This window comes from Mastomys coucha, chromosome X (assembly GCF_008632895.1).
Source record: "Mastomys coucha isolate ucsf_1 chromosome X, UCSF_Mcou_1, whole genome shotgun sequence".
Taxonomy (NCBI): domain Eukaryota; kingdom Metazoa; phylum Chordata; class Mammalia; order Rodentia; family Muridae; genus Mastomys; species Mastomys coucha.
In genome coordinates, this window is record NC_045030.1 from 76,157,398 (window position 1) to 76,175,214 (window position 17,817).

At 44.1% G+C, this 17,817-nt stretch overlaps 2 protein-coding genes across 3 annotated transcripts in view; one reads left to right on the top strand and one right to left on the bottom strand.

The window, feature by feature from the left end:
- Nucleotides 1-6,558: 6,558 nt before the first annotated feature.
- Fam3a (FAM3 metabolism regulating signaling molecule A) lies at nt 6,559-14,536 on the bottom strand. Of its 2 annotated transcripts, none has more exons than XM_031364601.1 (9): nt 13,933-14,536; nt 12,325-12,438; nt 11,798-11,821; nt 9,513-9,636; nt 9,327-9,385; nt 8,889-8,939; nt 8,489-8,573; nt 8,279-8,405; nt 6,559-7,269 (listed from the first exon to the last, which is right to left on the bottom strand). In XM_031364601.1, exons 1-9 carry the CDS (start codon nt 13,943-13,945, stop codon nt 7,174-7,176), a joined length of 693 nt encoding a protein of 230 aa, XP_031220461.1. In that variant the 5' UTR covers nt 13,946-14,536; the 3' UTR covers nt 6,559-7,173. The 2 variants fall into 2 exon arrangements, with proteins under 2 accessions (XP_031220461.1, XP_031220458.1); XM_031364598.1 differs by having other exon boundaries at nt 8,489-8,648; nt 13,933-14,505.
- Nucleotides 14,537-14,557: 21 nt separating this feature from the next.
- Nucleotides 14,558-17,817, top strand: part of Ikbkg (inhibitor of nuclear factor kappa B kinase regulatory subunit gamma) — a 75,833-nt gene continuing 72,573 nt past the window's right edge. Inside the window, exon 1 of the mRNA XM_031364630.1 lies at nt 14,558-14,675. The gene's annotated coding sequence lies outside the window, so the exon portion shown is untranslated. The remainder of the gene's footprint in view (nt 14,676-17,817) is intronic.

A 17,817-nucleotide genomic window follows, 5' to 3' on the forward strand; every position in this document is an offset into this window, starting at 1 on the left:
GTTAGGGGTATACATGCTCTAAGGCAGTGGTTCTCAACATGTGGATCATGGTGCCTTTGGGGGTTAAATAACCCTTTCACATGGGTTACCTAAGACCATCTACATATCAGTATTTACACTATGATTCTTTTTTTTAAAGATTTTATTTTATTTATTTTATGTGTATGAGTACACTGTAGCTGTACAGATGGCTGTGAGCCATTATGTGTGTGGCTGCTGGGAATTGAACTCCAGCCCTGCTTGCTCCGGCGTAACTCACTGTAGCTGTCTTCAGACACACCAGAAGAGAGCGTCAGATCTCATTATGGGTGGTTGTGAGCCACTCATGTATGTGGTTGCTGGGATACGAACTCAGGACCTTTGGAAGAGCAGTCAGTGCTCTTACCCGGTGAGCCATCTCACCAGCCCTACACTATGATTCTTAGCAGTAGCAAACTTATAGTTATGAAGTAGCAATGGAAATAATTTTATGGTTGGGGTCACCACAACATGAAGAACTGTCTTAAGAGGTTACAGCATATGGCATAGTAGTGGTGGCACACAGTTTAATCCCAGTACTCAGGAGGCAGAGGCAGGTGGATCTCTGTGTTCGAATCCAGCCTGGTCTACAGAGTGTGTTCCAGGACAGCCAAGGCTACACAGAGAAACCATCTCAAAAAACCAAAAAAAACCAAAAAACAAAAAACAAAAAACAAAAAGCAAAACAAAACAAAAAGGTTGCAGCATTAAGAAGGTTGAGAACTTGTGCTCTAAGGAGTTTGATGTGTGAATGAACATACACATTTACAGCTGGGAATTACAATTACACTTGTAATCCTAGCAAGGAGGGAGGGCTGAGACAAGAAGGATCAGTTTGAGGTCAGTTTCTAAATTAGTGAGCTTCAGGAAGCCTGGTTTCAGAGTGAGACATTGTCTCAAAACAAAACAAAAACTAGGAGCTAGGGAGATGGTTCAGTGGATAAGAACACTTCCTATATAGTCATTTGGATCTAAATTTGAATCCCCAATACTCCTGTAAAAAATCCAATGATGGCTGCATGTGCTTGTAACGTCAGTGTTGGGGTGGGTGGAGACAGATGGATTCCAGGAGTTTGCTGGCTAGACAGTCTATCCAAAACAGTAAACTTCAGATTCAGTGAGAAACGAATCTGAATATGAAAATGTCTTAAATAATGCAGATTGATAGATGAAGGATCTCATGTTCCCCATACCTCTCTGGCTTTGACACATGGTACACATGGGCATGCAACACACATACACCCACACACAGTAAAAATAAACAAAAGTTTTGAACCCCTAATACTCAAAGAATGAGTAAGCATACTACTGTGTATATACTTGGTATTTCAGAATGTTGTTAGTATATGTTTGAGATGGGGTTGAGGGGTACTGCTTGAAGACAGCAGTGTTTAGAGTCAGGGCTAAGTTTGTCACATGCTGGGGCTAAAGATTCAGTTTGGAAAGGGGAAATGGGTCTGTCTGAAGATGAGGTGAATTGGTCACAGGGAGAGTTGGGTTAGCTTAAAGAACCAGGGAAGCAAAATTTAAAAGTTGTGTTCTTGGTGGAAATCATAATTGTCACATTCTAGTTGTGTCCTTAGTGGAAATCAGAATTGACATATTCCAGTTATCTGTGCTCTTGGACTGGCCTCATGCTGTTGAGTGGAACTCACTTGGGTGTGGGCACCTGAAAGTCACCAATTCCTGCTGTGTGTTGGAACTCAGGAAAGAAAATGCAGTTAGAAGACTGCTAGCTCTTCATTGTAATTAGTCATTACAGCCTTCCTTGAAAAGCTGAGGGAATGATTGGATGTCTGATATGAAGAATTTTGCAGCTTTGTTTGCAGGAAAGGGGGAGAAGCAAGAAAATATCTGAAGTTGGTTAAGGGAATTAATTTACCCCAGAAGAGAATAAGGAAGGGTAGGGACATCAAGTTCACAAAGAGAGGTCATCTAGACCGGAGAAAATATAGAACAAACAATAGTAAGAGTTAGGATAAGGCATTTCAGATGGAGGACCTGCTACTGAAATGTGCAACAGGACCACAGTGAGAGGCAGCCTTTTCCTCTTCTCCAGGCAGGTAAGGAAGGCATCTAAATAGGTATGTGCAAGGTGCATCCAATACATGTAGGGAATGTAGTAACAGTTGTTTTGACCATTTAACATCAGGTTTCAATACCTTGTTTTCTCTGAAGTAACTATTTCACCAACACTCTGAGAACATATGGGTTGCATATGGGTGACTCTAATACAGGCACCTAGTGTGGGTACATGTTTCAATGTATATAGCCAGTTAGGTTGGTGGCAGGGCAAACACATATCCCAATCTCAACTAAGGAGAGTTAGCCTTCAAAGTTGTCCTAAAACTTTTGGGAATCTAGACATACAGTGCTCCCCACTATCAGCTTCTTTGTTTGTGTTGGGTCAAATGGTAGATAAAGCTAAACTGTGTTGCCATATCTGTGGCTCTCTTCTTAGTGTGTAGCAGTGACTGCTCAACACAAACACTTGTGTGGTAGTTTGAATATGCTTGGCCCAGGGAGTAGCACACAAGGAGGTGTGGCCTTGTTGGAGGAATTGTATTATTGTAGGGGTGGACAATGAGACCCTCCTCCTAACCATGTGGGAACCAGTTTTTTCCTAGCAGCCTTCAGATGAAGATGTAGAACTCTCAGCTCCTCCTCCTGCACCATGCCTGCCTAGATGCTGTCATGCTCCCACCTTGATGATAATGGACTGAACCTCTGAACCTGTAAGCCAGCCCCAATTAAATGTTGTCCTTATAAGAATTACCTTGGTCATGGTGTCTGTTCACCGCAGTAAAACAAGACACTTAGTTAACATTTGTAAAGCAAATGGACAAAATTTGGGTCTGGAAGATAGTTAAATTGAGCACAAATACCCAAATTCAATCTTCAGAACACGGTGGTACATGCTTGTAATTCCAATGATGGGAAGATAAAGACAGGAGGATCCCTGGGGCTCACTGACCAGCCAGCTTAGTTTACTTGGTGAATTCCAGGCCAATGAGAGACTGTTTCTCAGAAAACAAGGTGGGAATCAATGGGATGGTTGAGTGGATAAAAGTGCCTGCCACCAAGCATGATGACCTGAGTTTGATCCCTGGCAGGGCCTATATAATGAAGAAGAGAACCCATTCTCTCAAGTTGTCCTCTGACATGCACCTACGCACACAGATACAGACAGACACATACACTTATACACATACAATATATATTGAAATGTAATTAAAATATTTAAAAATTTTAACTATTAGAAAATATTTAAGGGCTGGTGAGATGGCTCAGTGGGTAAGAGCACCGACTGCTCTTCCAAAGGTCGTGAGTTCAAATCCCAGCAACCACATGGTGGCTCACAACAACTCATATTTTTTTTTTCCAGACAGGGTTTCTCTGTATAGCCCTGGCTGTCCTGGAACTCATTCTGTAGACCAGTCTGGCCTCGAACTCAGAAACCCACCTGCCTCTGCCTCCTAAGTGCTGGGATTAAAGGCGTGCACCACCACTGCCCGGCACAACCACTCATAATGAAATCTCTTCTGTGTACTCATTTATAATAATAAATAAATTTTTTAAAAAAGAAAATATTTAAAAATTAACTCTCTATATATGTACACACACACACACACACACACACACACACACACACACACACGGACTAGAGAGGTGGCTCAGAGCACTGGCTGCTCTGTAACTTCAGTTCCAGGTGATCAGATGCTTTCTACTGGGAACAAAAATAGTACACAAAGATATGTGCAGGCAAAATATACAAACACATATAATAAAATTAAGATATGACAAAGCATTCCTGTTTAAAAAATTAAGGTGGCAAGTAATTGAAAAAAATACCGAAAGCTGACCTCTGGCCTCAATACACCTGTGCATTTGTACCCCACCCTATATACCCTAACAAGGTGGACAGCACTGGAGGAACAACATCTAAAGTTGTCCTCTGGCTTCCACTTGTGTGTGTGCATACACACATTCACCCCCCCTTTCTCTCTCTCTCTCACACACACAAAGACAAAGATTGGACAGTTACAGTTGTCTGGGATTCTTAGGAGTGCCCCTGCCCTTCTACCTAATAGTAAGCATATTTAGTGAGATTCTGCTTTACCTGGGAGCCTACTTATCTTATTCCTAACCTGTAGGTCCTGTTGTAGCTCTCCTAAAGTTACCAGGGCCCTTTAACTTTTCTGTACAATGGCAATAGTGATAAGACTTTCTAGGGTTGTGTGAACGGTGTAAGCAAGTTGTATAAAACTAAAATCTTGAAAGTATAAGCTGAGACTTGTTTGACCTCCATTGGGAGCATTCTAAGTGCAACAAAGGCAATACTGGCTACATTGTGGAAGCAGGTAAAAGGTGTACTGGATTTTTATTCTCTCTGAGATTTTTTGAAACTTTCCATAATAGAAGAATCAAGAGACAAATATATTTTGATAATTGTGGATATATGTTATTATCTGATTTTGTCAAAACTCAAAGAATGTGGGCCTATGAGATGGCTCAGTGGGTAAAGGCCTGAGTTTGATCCCTAGGACTCACATGAAGGAAGAAAAGAATCAATTCCTAAAAGTTGTCCCCTGATTCTCACACATATACACAGAAAATAAGGACATGTAAAAAGATTAAAAAGTATAAACATCAAAGAATACATAATACCCATAACAAACATGATATAAAAAATACTTATTATGACCAACAAGAATCTGATGGGCAGTTTCTGTAATTTTCAGTGTTCAGTTCAGTTTTCTGTGAACTTAAAATGGTTCCAAAGAAAGAAAGTCTTTTGAAAAGGGGACAGCAGAAGTGTAATTTTCTTTGGCAGTGCTGGGGATAGAACATAAGACCACTGAGCCTCCAGAATATACTTTCGAGTCTGGAAAAGTGTTTAGCCTATAAAGTACTGGCTATGCAAGCATGAGGACCTGAGTTTGACCCCAGAACCCACATAAACTAAAAAACAGGCATGGGAGCAGTGCTGGGGAGGCAGACATAGGTGGATACCTGAAGCTTAAGGCCTTAAGCCTAATTCTGAGTTCCAGGCCATTTGAACAAACAAACAAACAAACAAACAAACACAGTGGAATGTGGTGGCACATGATTTTCATCTCAGGACTTAAGGCACAGAAACAAGCCGATCTTTATGAGTTACAGGACAGCCAGGGCCACATAATGAGATACTTCTCAAAACAACAAAACAAGTAACTAATGCTAGGCTTGGCACCTGCCTTTAATTTCAACAGTTGGGAAGTAGAGGTAGGATGATATTTGCAAGTCCTAGGCCAGTCAGAACTACAGTGAGACCCTGTTTAACAAACACAACTCTCTCCAAACAACAGCAACAAACTCCAACAAAAACCTAAACCCAAACCAAATAAAGAACTCAAGGTAGACAGCATTTGAAGGACACTTAAGGTTGACTTCTGGCCTCCATATGAATTCACACAAACATGCATCCATATGAACACACCTGCACAAACACACAGGCACACACAGAGGGCTGGCTGTTAGCTATTATCATCACTATATCTGAGACAAAGAGCTGAGCCCTGCTGACTTTCCTGCTTGACTCTGTTAGTCTTGGATATACAACTCTCTCTTCCCTAGCATGCCTCTTCTGGGCACCCCATACCTTTAAACCAGCATATTCCTGCCATCAAATTCTTCCATTCTTTTTCTTCTTTTTTCTTTCCCTTCTTTTTTAACATTTACTTACTTGTGTATGTGCATGTACATGTCTAACATATGGTCACAGGACAACTTGCAAGAGTTGCTTCTCTCCTTCTACCATGGGTTCTAGGGATCATCAGGTATGGCAGCAGGTACATTTATCTTATAAGTCATCTCACTCTGCCACCTTATGGATGTAGCACCTCATGTAGCCCAGGATGTCCTGGAATTTGCTAAGTAGTCATGGTTTGATTTGAACTTTTGATCCTTCTCCCTCACTCCACTTCCAAGTGTTGGAATAATAGATGTACAAGTACCATACCCAGCCCTACTCTCATTTCTTGAAGCCTGATTTGCCCTCAGCATTTTTTTTCTGAGACTCAGTACTTAGCAGCAATGGGTTGAAGGCTTAGAAAGCAGGCTGCCACAGTAGGACTTCTAAGCTTATCACCCCTGGCCTGGCCACTTCAGAGATTCTTTATGGGATCCTCAAATTACTATGCCTTGATGTCTCTCATTTAGAAATTCCAAGTTGTGTTCTTTTCCTTTTGGAACCGGGCTGCTTCTGCACTCCTGGAGATATTCCAGTGCCTGTACTGGTTTTAATTCCTATCTTTAATTCCTATAGGCTCACACTGAATTAGTGAGAGGTGTTGTGTTTCCTGTGAACAGAACCATCTCTCTAATAAAATCCATGGGTAATGTCAGCTGGGAGCTATTCTACCTCCTATCTGAGTCACATCTGGCCACAGGGTCTGTTGACAAAGGCTGTCTGCTTAAGCTCCAGGAGTGTTGCTTGAGCCTCTGGGATGTATCTGTCTTCTCCACACACACAGGACAACACCACCCTTGACTCTCCACTGAGGACATCTGGATACACTTTATTCCACTGCAAGAGATTAGTTTATTAACAAACAGGTCATTTAGAAGGTGAGCCCTTTGACAGACTGCATCCTGCCATACACCTTGTGAGGAACTCTGATTGGACTCCAGTTATTTGGGCACTAAAGGCCAGATTGTTCCATTCAGGCTTGCAGAAGTCATCTGATTAAGCTCTGATTTGGCTTAAAGGATCACATTGAAAACAGGGTTGGATAGCAGTGCAGTGCCTCTGGGAGGTAGAGTTTCTTGAAGATGTCCCAACCTACCCGATGGATGCTCCAGTAAGAGGGGAAAGCACTGAAGACCCTTGCCTCTGGGGGCACTCAAGAAGCAGAAGATGACACAGGAGGGGCAGAGGAAAGGGCTGGGTGGGAACTGACTGTGGGATCAGCTTCGGGAAAACAAAAAGGACACAGATATCTAAGCTCCCTGACAAAATGAAATGGGCCAGCCCTGTAGCCCCCATCACCTTGAGGCTACTTTCAAGCCCTAATGTGTTAGGGAGGGGGAGCCTCATGCCTAGGCATGGGGCAGTCTCCACTCTACACTGGTGCCATGCTGCCTCCTTCAGTCTGGTCCCAGAGCTCTGCTGTGCTAGCCCGCCATGCTCCTTCGAGGGATACAGCCTTCCATCTCCAGGGCCTCTGGCCAGCCCTCATACTTGTTGGTGTGCTTACTGTTCTTCATATGCTGTAGAGGTTAATAGGAAGTCATGACCTGGCTCTCAGGGGCCAACCACCAGAGTATTCTTCAGTCTGTTGCCCTTCCCTTCACACAGGAAAAGTTGGGGATGGTTACAGTGGTCTATTCTTTTATAAGTAAACTGGGGATGGGCCAAGGTGAACACTATGGACAGGAGGGAGTCCATATGGCCCTGGCTTTAGGGAAATGCTGGAAGTTGCTGCCCTAGTTGGGATGAAGGGTCTTGGGGGACGTGAGCTTGAGTTGTTTTTGTCAGTCAAAGCAATGGAGAAATCTTTATTTGTTGAAAGCAGTATTTGGAGGCCTACCTAAGACTTTTTGCTGAGAGCCTCCTTAGGTAAGGATGATGTCAGGGGCCCTCCTCTCTCTAGCATCTCCTAGCACAAACCCTGACTGATGTACCCTAAGAGTGAACCCAGGGGAGGTGAGAAAGGAGTGTGTCACATAAACTGGAAAACTGGGTTATGACAAGGCTAGGATGGTAGTAAGCATCTTTTTTCTTTTTAACATCTAAAACAGTATTTCATGTAGCCCAGGCTGGCCTCAAATTCAATATGTGGCCAAGGATAATCTTGAACTTCTGATCCTCTTGCCTTTACACAGTGTTGATATTACAGGTGTGTCCCCTGCTCAGTTTTATGTAATGCTAAGGATTGAACAGGGCCTTGTGTATGCTAGACAAATACTCACCATAAGTGAGCTATACCCTTGGACTGAGCATCCTGAAGGTGTTTGCAAAGATTTCTTAGGTATAACTCTGGCCAATATGCAATTTGACATTTAAAGACTCCTTAGGTTGAAATATGTACAGGACAGGAGAGATCAAAGTTACTGTCTCTTCCATGGTGATAATAAGGGGCTAGGCCTAACCAGGGCATAGGTCAGGGACAGAGATCAGAATCCAGCTGGGTAGAATTCAGGAAAGCTTTGATGTAAAATGAAAGGGTGGCCAGGTTGCCAGGGACAGGAGGCAGAGGTGCCAGGTTCTCTGCTGTACCTGCTCAAAGGGGCTCTTGTTCTGCACACCCTTGGCTCCCACAAACACCCAGCTGTCACGGAAGGCTAGCTCCTTGGCATTCCTGCTGCCCAGCTCAGAAAAAAGCTTCCTGGTCTCTTCATTCATCCTGTCACACAGTAGGAAGGAATGTGAACTGGAGATTATTACTGTACTGGAACAAGATTGAAGCTGGACTTGGCAGTCACTTACTTGGTAGCTGGATCATCATAGGATGCCACAAACACCAGGGTACCTTCATGCAGTGGCCGGATGAACTTCAAGAGATCATTGACATCTGGTGGAGATGAGCCCACAGAATATGGAGCTTCAGGTTCCACCAAGCAGCCCTTCCCCACCAAACAATATTCTTCTAATGAGGAAAACAAAGTAGGGACTGGGCCAGGGCTATTCCACATCAAGGACCATCAGTATGAACACAGACAAACTGGTAAAGAAGCTAGGGCCATCCAGTCACAAAACAGAATCCAGACAGATTTTCCCCATCCCCTGCATTTTGTAAACACAAGGCAATACTTGAACAGAGGGTAAAGACAGAGGGCAGGCTTTCAGGGAGAAAAATGTACAGTAGGCTGCTGTGGAGGCCACTTACCTCCAGCCCACATGTCGAAGGCTCTGGCTTCTAGGAGTTCACCACTGACCCCTGTATCAAGAGAAAGATCTGCTGAGCAAGCTGGGACATGCCATTTTACTACCTGAGCCCCCAGCCCAGGCTCAAATATGGTGGGTGGTAGCCCTTTCTAGAAGCCTCAAACATGTCCTGTCATCCTCTCATTCACAGAGTTATAGCCCATAGATCCACTGGTATTTGAGGTCCTAAGCCTCTACCATTATTGTCACTACTATCACATTCACTGGATGACTTCCTTTGTGGAGCTTTCAGCTGGCATAGAATTCTTCCCAAGCCTCCCAGAGAGTGCCCAGAAGCCACCTGCACCTGAATAGGGAGTAATGAAGTGGAGGGGACAGGCTATACTATGGTATCTGCTTCTATAATCTGAATTCTGACCCTATAACATGGTGGACTCACCATTCACCAGGGCGATGTTCAGCCCACGGCCCACATTGTCCTTGACGCTGCTCATGAGCCTAGCAGGGGGCAAGAAGATGTCTTGTGGGCATATCAGCTTTGCTCTTCCTCATATAACCCTCAGCCCTTGGCCTTTACAGACCTGGCCTCATGTTTCCCCTCCCACTTCCCAGCCCATATGCTCACATCTTGTCCTCGAGGCAGATCTTGGGCCCGATGACATTGGCAGCCCCGCTGACTATTCGAAAGGCCAGGTGCTCTTCAGGACATGGCTGGGGCAGGCCGCACTTGTACTTCCTGGCCCTTGGTTCTGAGTAATGATAGCAGATGTGACCCATATGCCTGGCCCTGGTGTCACCTGAGATCTCAGGGTAAAGGTCAGGACCAGCCACAGGGCTAAAGGAATAGCTACAGAGCATGGAAATGGGGAAGGAGGTGGGTGGGACTCAGACCAAAGATGGGGATGCTTCCAAGTGGTGTGTTGGCAAGGAGGTAGGGACTCCAAGATTAGATTTTTCTGCTACTGGTAGGAAAAGGGAAAGGGGGTTGACAGCTGGATTAGAACCCTTGTACAACCATAACAAAGCAGAGGGTCCAGAAAGTCAGGATGAATGAGGCACACAGACCAAAGTGGATGAGCTGAGGTGGATGGGCTCTACTAGCCTCTGTATTTCTTCAGAATAAGGGTGGAGATGACCTCTGTAATGGCTTGAATTATGATCCTATAAACTGTACTGGAGTCAGAACTCTCAGTTCCTCAGAATGTGGCTGGGAAACAGGGTCTTTACAGATTGATAAGTTATGATGAAGTCATATTGGAGCATGTTGAGCCCTTAGCTTAGTATGACTGGTGTCTTATGAGACAAAAGCATACAGGAGATGTTGTGAGACAGTACAAGCAAAAGGCAGAGTGGTGCAGTTACAAGATAAGGGACATAGAAGGCTTCTAGAATCAGCAGAGGCACAGAAAGACCCTTACCTGGAGCTTTCAGAGGGAGCACAGCCCTGCTAACACTTCCATTCATACTCTTGGTTCCAAACATTGTGAGAAGGTAAATTTTGGTTGTTTAAGGCACCTGTTTTATTCTGCTTTTCTTAGATCAGCTTCAGGAAGCTAATATAGGTTTTGGTGCCAGGAATTGGGGTTTATATAACCACAGGAATTGGGGTTTATATAAACAAATACCACAAATACATAAGGATGTGAAAATGGATTTTAGAACTGGGTAGAGTGGACAAAAGCTATAAAGTTTTGAGGTGTACAGTAGAAAGAGCCTGCACTGCTTAAAACAAAAACAAAAACAAAGAAAACCCAAAACCCTGTTGGTAGGAATACAGAGTGAAGCCAGGTATGGTATTGCATATCTGTAATCCTAGGACTTTGAAGGATGCTGTAGAAGGATCATGATTTCAAGGTTATCCTAGCCTGTATAGTAAGCCTCCATATTAAGACAAATTTAGCAATATGGATAGTAAATACATTTCTGGTGCAAGCTCAGAAAAAAACAGTAATAAAGATTCTTCTGTTGAATCTTTCACTTACATCATCCTAAACAAAGTGCTGATAGGAACATGAATATTATAGACTTTTTGGTGAGACCTTAGAAGGAAGTCAAAAAACCATTATTGGGTGTTGGAGGAAAGCTCATCCTTGTTATAAAGTGTCAATTGTTCTGGTGTTTTGTAGGAGAGAAAGCTTGTAAAATATTTAGCAAAGGAGATTCTCAAGCACAGTGTTAAAGGTATGGTTTGGTTTTTTTCTTGCTGCTGCTTATGGTAAAATGAGAGTAGAAAAATATTAATCATGAAGGAAATAGAACATAAAGATATAGAAAAATCTCAGGCCAGTCAGACATATGCTTGTAATCCTAGCACTTGGGAGATGGAGGCAGGAAGAGATTTATACCAATAGAAACATTGTCAGCCTATGAAAAGAACTGAGATGAGAATACAAGGATGGAAGAAACAAAGGAATGAAAGTCAAATGGAAGGAAAGAAATAAGGAAGTGAGGGAAGAGAGAAAGGAGGGAGAAACGAAGGAAGGAAGGAAGGAAGGAAGGGTGGGATGTAGGTAAGTTGATTTTGAATACAGAACTAGGGATGAAGAGGCCAAAGAGGGCCCAGAGGATGCGGTCACTTCAGTGGGCCTAGAGATCTGGATATAGAGATTTCTTCTTAGGTCTTGACATCTAGAATTTGAACTGCTGTGATTGGGACTTGCTTAGGACCGTGAGTCCCTGCTTCATCCCAATGTCTCTTGTTTGGAATGGGAATTTTTTTCCTATGACTGCCCCTTTCATCTTCTGATGGTGGCTAACTCATTTACTAGGTTCACAGCCCAGAAGCCTATGACAGCAAGTTGGGAGGCCAGAAAGAGAATGGAAATCATAGTGGGGCTGGCTGACAGCAGGCAGGGGTGTCACAAAAGGCAGTTTGAACAGGAGGGAATAGGGAAGGGACAGGAGGCTTACCTGCAGTCACTGAGTTCTCTGGGCCTGTAGGTAGAGAGTTTTTTTCTGTTAGCATGGAGGCCTCCAGGAGCCTACAGCAGAGCAACCAGGCTCAGGGACTCAGGGCCAAGTCAGGCTATACTTGGCATGTTCCCTGCTCAAGTTTCAATGCAATGATGGCCTGATGTAAAACTGCCTGCTCCAGGAAAAGGATGAATTGGAATTATAAATAGTGCTTAGGTGACTTGGCACCAGTGACAAGGTGCAGAATTCTTTGTGTGTCTCAGAGTCCAACCAAAAGTCCAAGATGATTAATATTCAATGGAGGCCTTTCCACTCCTTACTCTTACTCTAGCAACTTCTACTCTATTGATTGCAAATTAGGGGTATTGTTCTCTAGGATGGTTGGTAGGAACAAGGATGCATTTGTGTTGGAAGATAGACCTAGGGCAGCAAAAGGAAGCCTGCCATGAAGGGAATGGGAAACCCAACCACCATAACCCATATTGGACACCTCTATAGTGAATCAAGAGGGTCCCCACACTCACTGGTGAAGAACTGCTGAATTCGAGGAAGGCCAACACCAGGACCACCTAAGAGGATGGTGACTAGGATCCAGGTGAGACCCATAATGATGATTAGGGCCACGATGCGCAGAGGGCCTGCAAGCAGGATAGACACAGAGCAGGACTATCTCAGACATCAGTGAACAAACCCTGCAATAACTCACTACCTCACATGACCAGATCTCCCCTTCTACTTGGGAACAAGTGATGGTAGGATTGGAAGGTGGGGGACCAATTGCTATCCACCAGACCCAAGAGAGAGACTTGAACTTCCTCCTAGTAGAGGGAAGAAAATGAGTTTAAACCTTGAGGCTGCTCTGTTTGGGTCTCCTTAGCAGGTTTGGAGGTGCCTTTTAGAACTCATACTCTGGGCAGGTTTCATAGCACCAAACTCAGCATCTTGCCTCTGAAACTACCAGTACATTTATAGTTCACCCATCTGCTTTGCCTTTTCTCTTGTTCTGATGGAAGCTCTATATTCCTTGTAAAGACTAATCCTTCTACCTGCTTCAGGATCCATCTCTCCTGTCTCAGATATATTGTGCTAAGACTCCTTTCTATCTCACTTTCTCTCATATTATCAACAGGTCCTAACTTAGTAAGATAAAGATGAAACAGAGCTCTTGCAAGAAAAATCTCATTCCTTGACTCTTCATCTTCCACTTCTCTACCAAACTCTTTAAAAATTTATATTCTGGCTTGGGATATAGCTCTGTGGTAGAGCATTTGCCCAGCATGCATAAAACCCTGCCTTCCATCTCCATACACATAAAGGTCATCTACATTGTGATTTCTATTACCTCACTCCCCAACTCTCTCCCCAAATTCTTCCAATCTAGTCTTGCTCCCACAACACCAACTAAATGAACTTCCAAACCAGACCACCTATGACTTTCATGATGTCACATCTCTGATTGTCTGTCTGCTCTTTCTTGACACTTCACTACTTGATTCCAAGACACTACCATCTCCTGACCCCATTCTCTGGGACTTCCTCTTTGTTGGTTAGATTGTGTTCCATTACTCTCTCCTCAAAAGGTGTTCTTTTCCAGGCTACCTTTTTCCATCTTCGTACTGTATGGGAGATTTCACCATGCAGCAATGACACCTTACACCTCCAGTCCTGATCTGTCTTGAACCCATATCCTCCCAGCCAGTTCCTTAATGTTCAATTTGGACTTATCCACAAAGCTGCTACCTTACCAGTTCTCAAATTCTACTCTCACCCCAAACAGTCCCTCCAACGCTCATTCCTGTTTGTAGTCCAGCTGACAGCAGAGCTGCCACTCAGATCACACCCAATCTCACAGGCACCTAAATCAGTACTCTCTTCTAAGGCCACGCCTCTCTATCTCTACTCTCCACTCCTCTCCATCCAACCACTAAGCTCTCCGGAGCCTATTGGATATATATAATCAATCCTTAATTTATAGTTTGGGAAGCTGAAGTCGTCAGAGGTGAATTTGCTCATAAAATGAGTGCTTGTGCACAGTCATCCATTAATAAACAAAGCAGTGATCACCCAGGCCCCTCCTAACACAGGCACTAGGACACCTAGTCTTTCTTCAGTTCGCTGTGGAAGCCACCCACCTGCCAACCTCATGTCCACTTCTCCCGCTGGGTTGGGACCTCCGGCAGGTGCACTGTTTGGGAATTGTGGGTTCTGGGAGGAATGAAACAGGAGAGAGTAGGTTTGGGCGTGGGGGCAGGGGCAAGTCTGTGCTGGGCGCGATCGGTGCTGTGACTTGTTCCTCCAAACACCAGTCCAGGCTCAGTTCCTCGTGAGCGCTGGGAGAAGCCCTGCCTGGCCAGGAGAGCCTTAGGAATCCGTCGCGCCTCACAGTCTGGCTAACAGAAGCCTCCAGGACGTGAAACGTAGCAATGGTTCTTTTCGACCCGGGCCCCTCCGGTGCTAGGCCCGGGGCTCAGGTCGATAGTCTCGAGGCTCGGGGCAGAGAATGGGCGGGCCAAGGATGTTGCCTGGGTGTAGGGAGATGCAGACCGGATCAGGGAATTCCCCAGTTGTCTCGCTCCGCCAGCTAGGTGAAGCAAATGAGTCGCGTAGAAAAGCTTAGCAGGCACGACAATGGCCGCCTGCAGAAGGCCACAGCCCACAAGCGTCGCTCCGCCATTGGCCCAAAAGGGGTGCCGTGGGTTCGCAGGTCCTCACGCAGGCTCCACCTCCAGACCTGCCTCCTCCCTCTTCTCCAGAGGCTGAGTGGGAGGTACCGAGCTTAGCTGTGCACTCCTCTTGTGCTAAAGCTGGGCCGCCTAGCTTCCTACAAAGAGCCGAAGTCACTGCTTCAAGATGAAATCTCCTTTTAGACTTTGAGGTACTAAACATTTTATAGTTCATGTTTGCTTAGAACTGTATGTAACCCAGGCTGTCCTCAAACTTGGAACAATTCACCTGCTTCAGGCTCTCAAATGTTGGAATTATTGGAGTAAACCACCAGAGTCCCCATTCCCACTTCTTCCACACGTCGTCTTAGGTGAGAGATCTATTTCGACATTTGATGAACTGAAGCCCCGATTGTGACTTGATATCAGAGCTTTCATGGGTCACGAGAGAATGGATGTGGGGACATAGATAATGACTTAAGGTTGACATGTGTTCTTTAAGAACATGGAAGGTTCAGAAGCATATGTGGAGGTAAACCTGAGCTTTTGGTTGCTTTCTTTCTGCTTAGTGTTCTTTCCTGAGAGCGTTCTGTTTTATGTATCAGTCAGTGAGGGGATGTTTGGAACATTGCTCTCCACCCTCAGGTTTGAGCCTTTTGCCCTGACCACCTACAGTGCCAGGGCAGCTGGGCCAGTCCTTTTTAGCTGGATCCATCTGTCTCTCAGACAGCTGCTGGACAGAACTAAAACATTCCTGTCCTTTGACCCAATGATTCTACTTACAGGAACTCCACCCCACTTCAATTATGCTCCAAAATAGAGAAAAAGTTTACAGAAGCACTGTTTTGGTTAAATTATAGCATTCTCAATTTGGTTACACCTGTAATCTCAGCACTTGGGAAGTGGAGACAGGAGAGGAGGATAGAGAGTTCAAAGCATCTTCAGCCACTTATCAACTTCAAGGTCAGCTGCATGAAACCTGTCTCGGAATTTGATGTCTTATTCTGACCATCTCAGGAATCAGGTATGCATGTAGTACACATATATACATGTAGGAAAACCACTTATATACATAAAATAAAATTTCAAAAATTGCAGGAAGCTGGAGAGATGGCTCAGTGGTTAGGGGCACATACTGTTCTTGCAGGGTACCTGGGTTGGAATCCTTACACTCAAATAAGGCAGCTCACAACTGCCTGCAATTCCAGCTTTAGGGGATCTGGCACCTCTCTGACCTCTTCTTCCTCTTCCTACACACACACACACACACACACACACACACACACACACACACGCACTAATTAAAATTTTAAAAGAAAACATTAAATAAAGATAAAATAGTAACAACAACAACAAAATGAATATTTAAAAAAAAGTATACAGTAGTTTCCATACTGACTGAGTGGTTCCTCATAGGCACTCTCCAATGCTTATGATCAAGGGCATCTGTTTTAGTAGCCTTGTGCTGTAATCAGGGGGTTGTATTTGTGTTTTGTCACTGGGTTTGGTAGCCTTGTGTACTTCTGGCATCAAACCTTGGGCACAATTCCCTCCTCAGTAGGGCTCAGTAGAAGCTGCCAGCTACTAAATGTCTTCAAACTGACAGGTCACCCAGGTATCTGCCAGATTAGTGGTATTTAGAAAACAAGGTTTGTAACTTGCTTAGAGCAGCAGCAGAAGTTTGATAAGTCTCCTTGAAGGCCCAGGGGAAACTCCCCATTCTCCAGGTTCACTCCAAGAACGATGGCATCAGAAGCCTGGGAATCAGTTCCAGGTCTTTATTTTCTTTTGTGTCACTATGTTTTATTTTGTTGACAGAGGACTCACTATGTAGCTGTGGTTGTCCTGGAACTTCCTCTATATAGAGAGTTCCAGGACGGCCTCAAATGTACAAATATCTGCCTTCTGAGTGATGGAATTAAAAGCATATGGTAACACAGCCAGTCCTGCTGCATATTTTTTGAGATGCAATCTCGTATATCCTTTAACTCAGTGTTTCCAAGGATGACCTTGGATCTCTTGCTTATACCTTCTTAGTCCTAGGATTATAGGTGGAGATCCAGGTCTTTTATTACTCATGGGACAAACTTTCAGTCTATTTTCTCCAGGACTTAGTGTGTGTGTGTGTGTGTGTGTTCTGAAAATTGAATTTATGGCTAGTACTAGTTAGGTTGCCATTGTTCTTGTTCTCTGACCTCAATAAATCCCTAGCTCAATTATCAGAAGTGTGACTTTCTGAACTTTAAATTGTTCCCCAAGATTTTGTATGTCAAAGCCACTATCAAAAAACATCTTAACCTAACTTTACTAACTAAATCTATAAATTCTTTCTAAGGGTGGTGGTTTAGTCAATCACTAATAGTCTAAGTGTCATTGATACTGTCCAGTGAGGGACTGGAAACCCGCTTAGCGTTTTCATACCACTAATAGATTATGAGGTGTGTGGTAACTGAGAGGGCAATAAGCAGATGATACTCAACAGCATTAGGTCCTTGGACACATAGTCCTTGGGACTCTACCTCTCTGATCACTCACATCATAGTTGTCCAACAAGTGGACTGCATTCCATGAGTTCTAAAGCTGTTTTGCTGTTCTTCTTACACGGCCCCCAACATAAGATGAAATAAGCCCTTTCCTTCCCTAAGTTGCTTTTGGTCATAGTATTTATCACAGTAATAGAAAATCAAACTAGAATGAGAGCAATTGTAAGTTAACAGCAAAATTGAGTATAATGTATGGGATTTCCCACATATAGCTTGCCCCTGTACACACATGCCCATGCATTTTTCTGCCATGTATGTGCCATGTAATTTCTACTGCAATTAAGATACAAATAGGAATCTAATGAAGTAAATTTCATGAGTGTTACCCATGTGGTGGTGGGATTTTTCCATGATGCAGCTGCCTGAGGATCAGCCATGTTCCTGTATTATACACAATAAACTCATTGGAGCTTAAAAAACATGGTAGGAAAAATACACAATGATCTTAGGTAGGCACTGAGAGGCTCAGTGGTAGAACATGGGTAAGGCTATGGGTTCAGTCCCTAGCACTTGAACATGGTCAATATACTTTTCTAGGTCCTTTTTACTCCAAATAAGTTGAGAATCAATTTTAACCACCATAGTTCACTATTTTGACCCGAACCTATAGACCCAGCACTCAGAAGGCTGAGGCAGGAGGATCACTGTGAATCCAGGCCAACCTGGGTGTGCTGGATAGTTTTATGTTAATTTGGCAGAAGTTAAAGCCATTTGTGAGGAGGGAACAGTAATTAAGAAAATGCCGGGGCTGGTGAGATGGCTCAGTGGGGAAGAGCACCGACTGCTCTTCGGAAGGTCATGAGTTCGAATC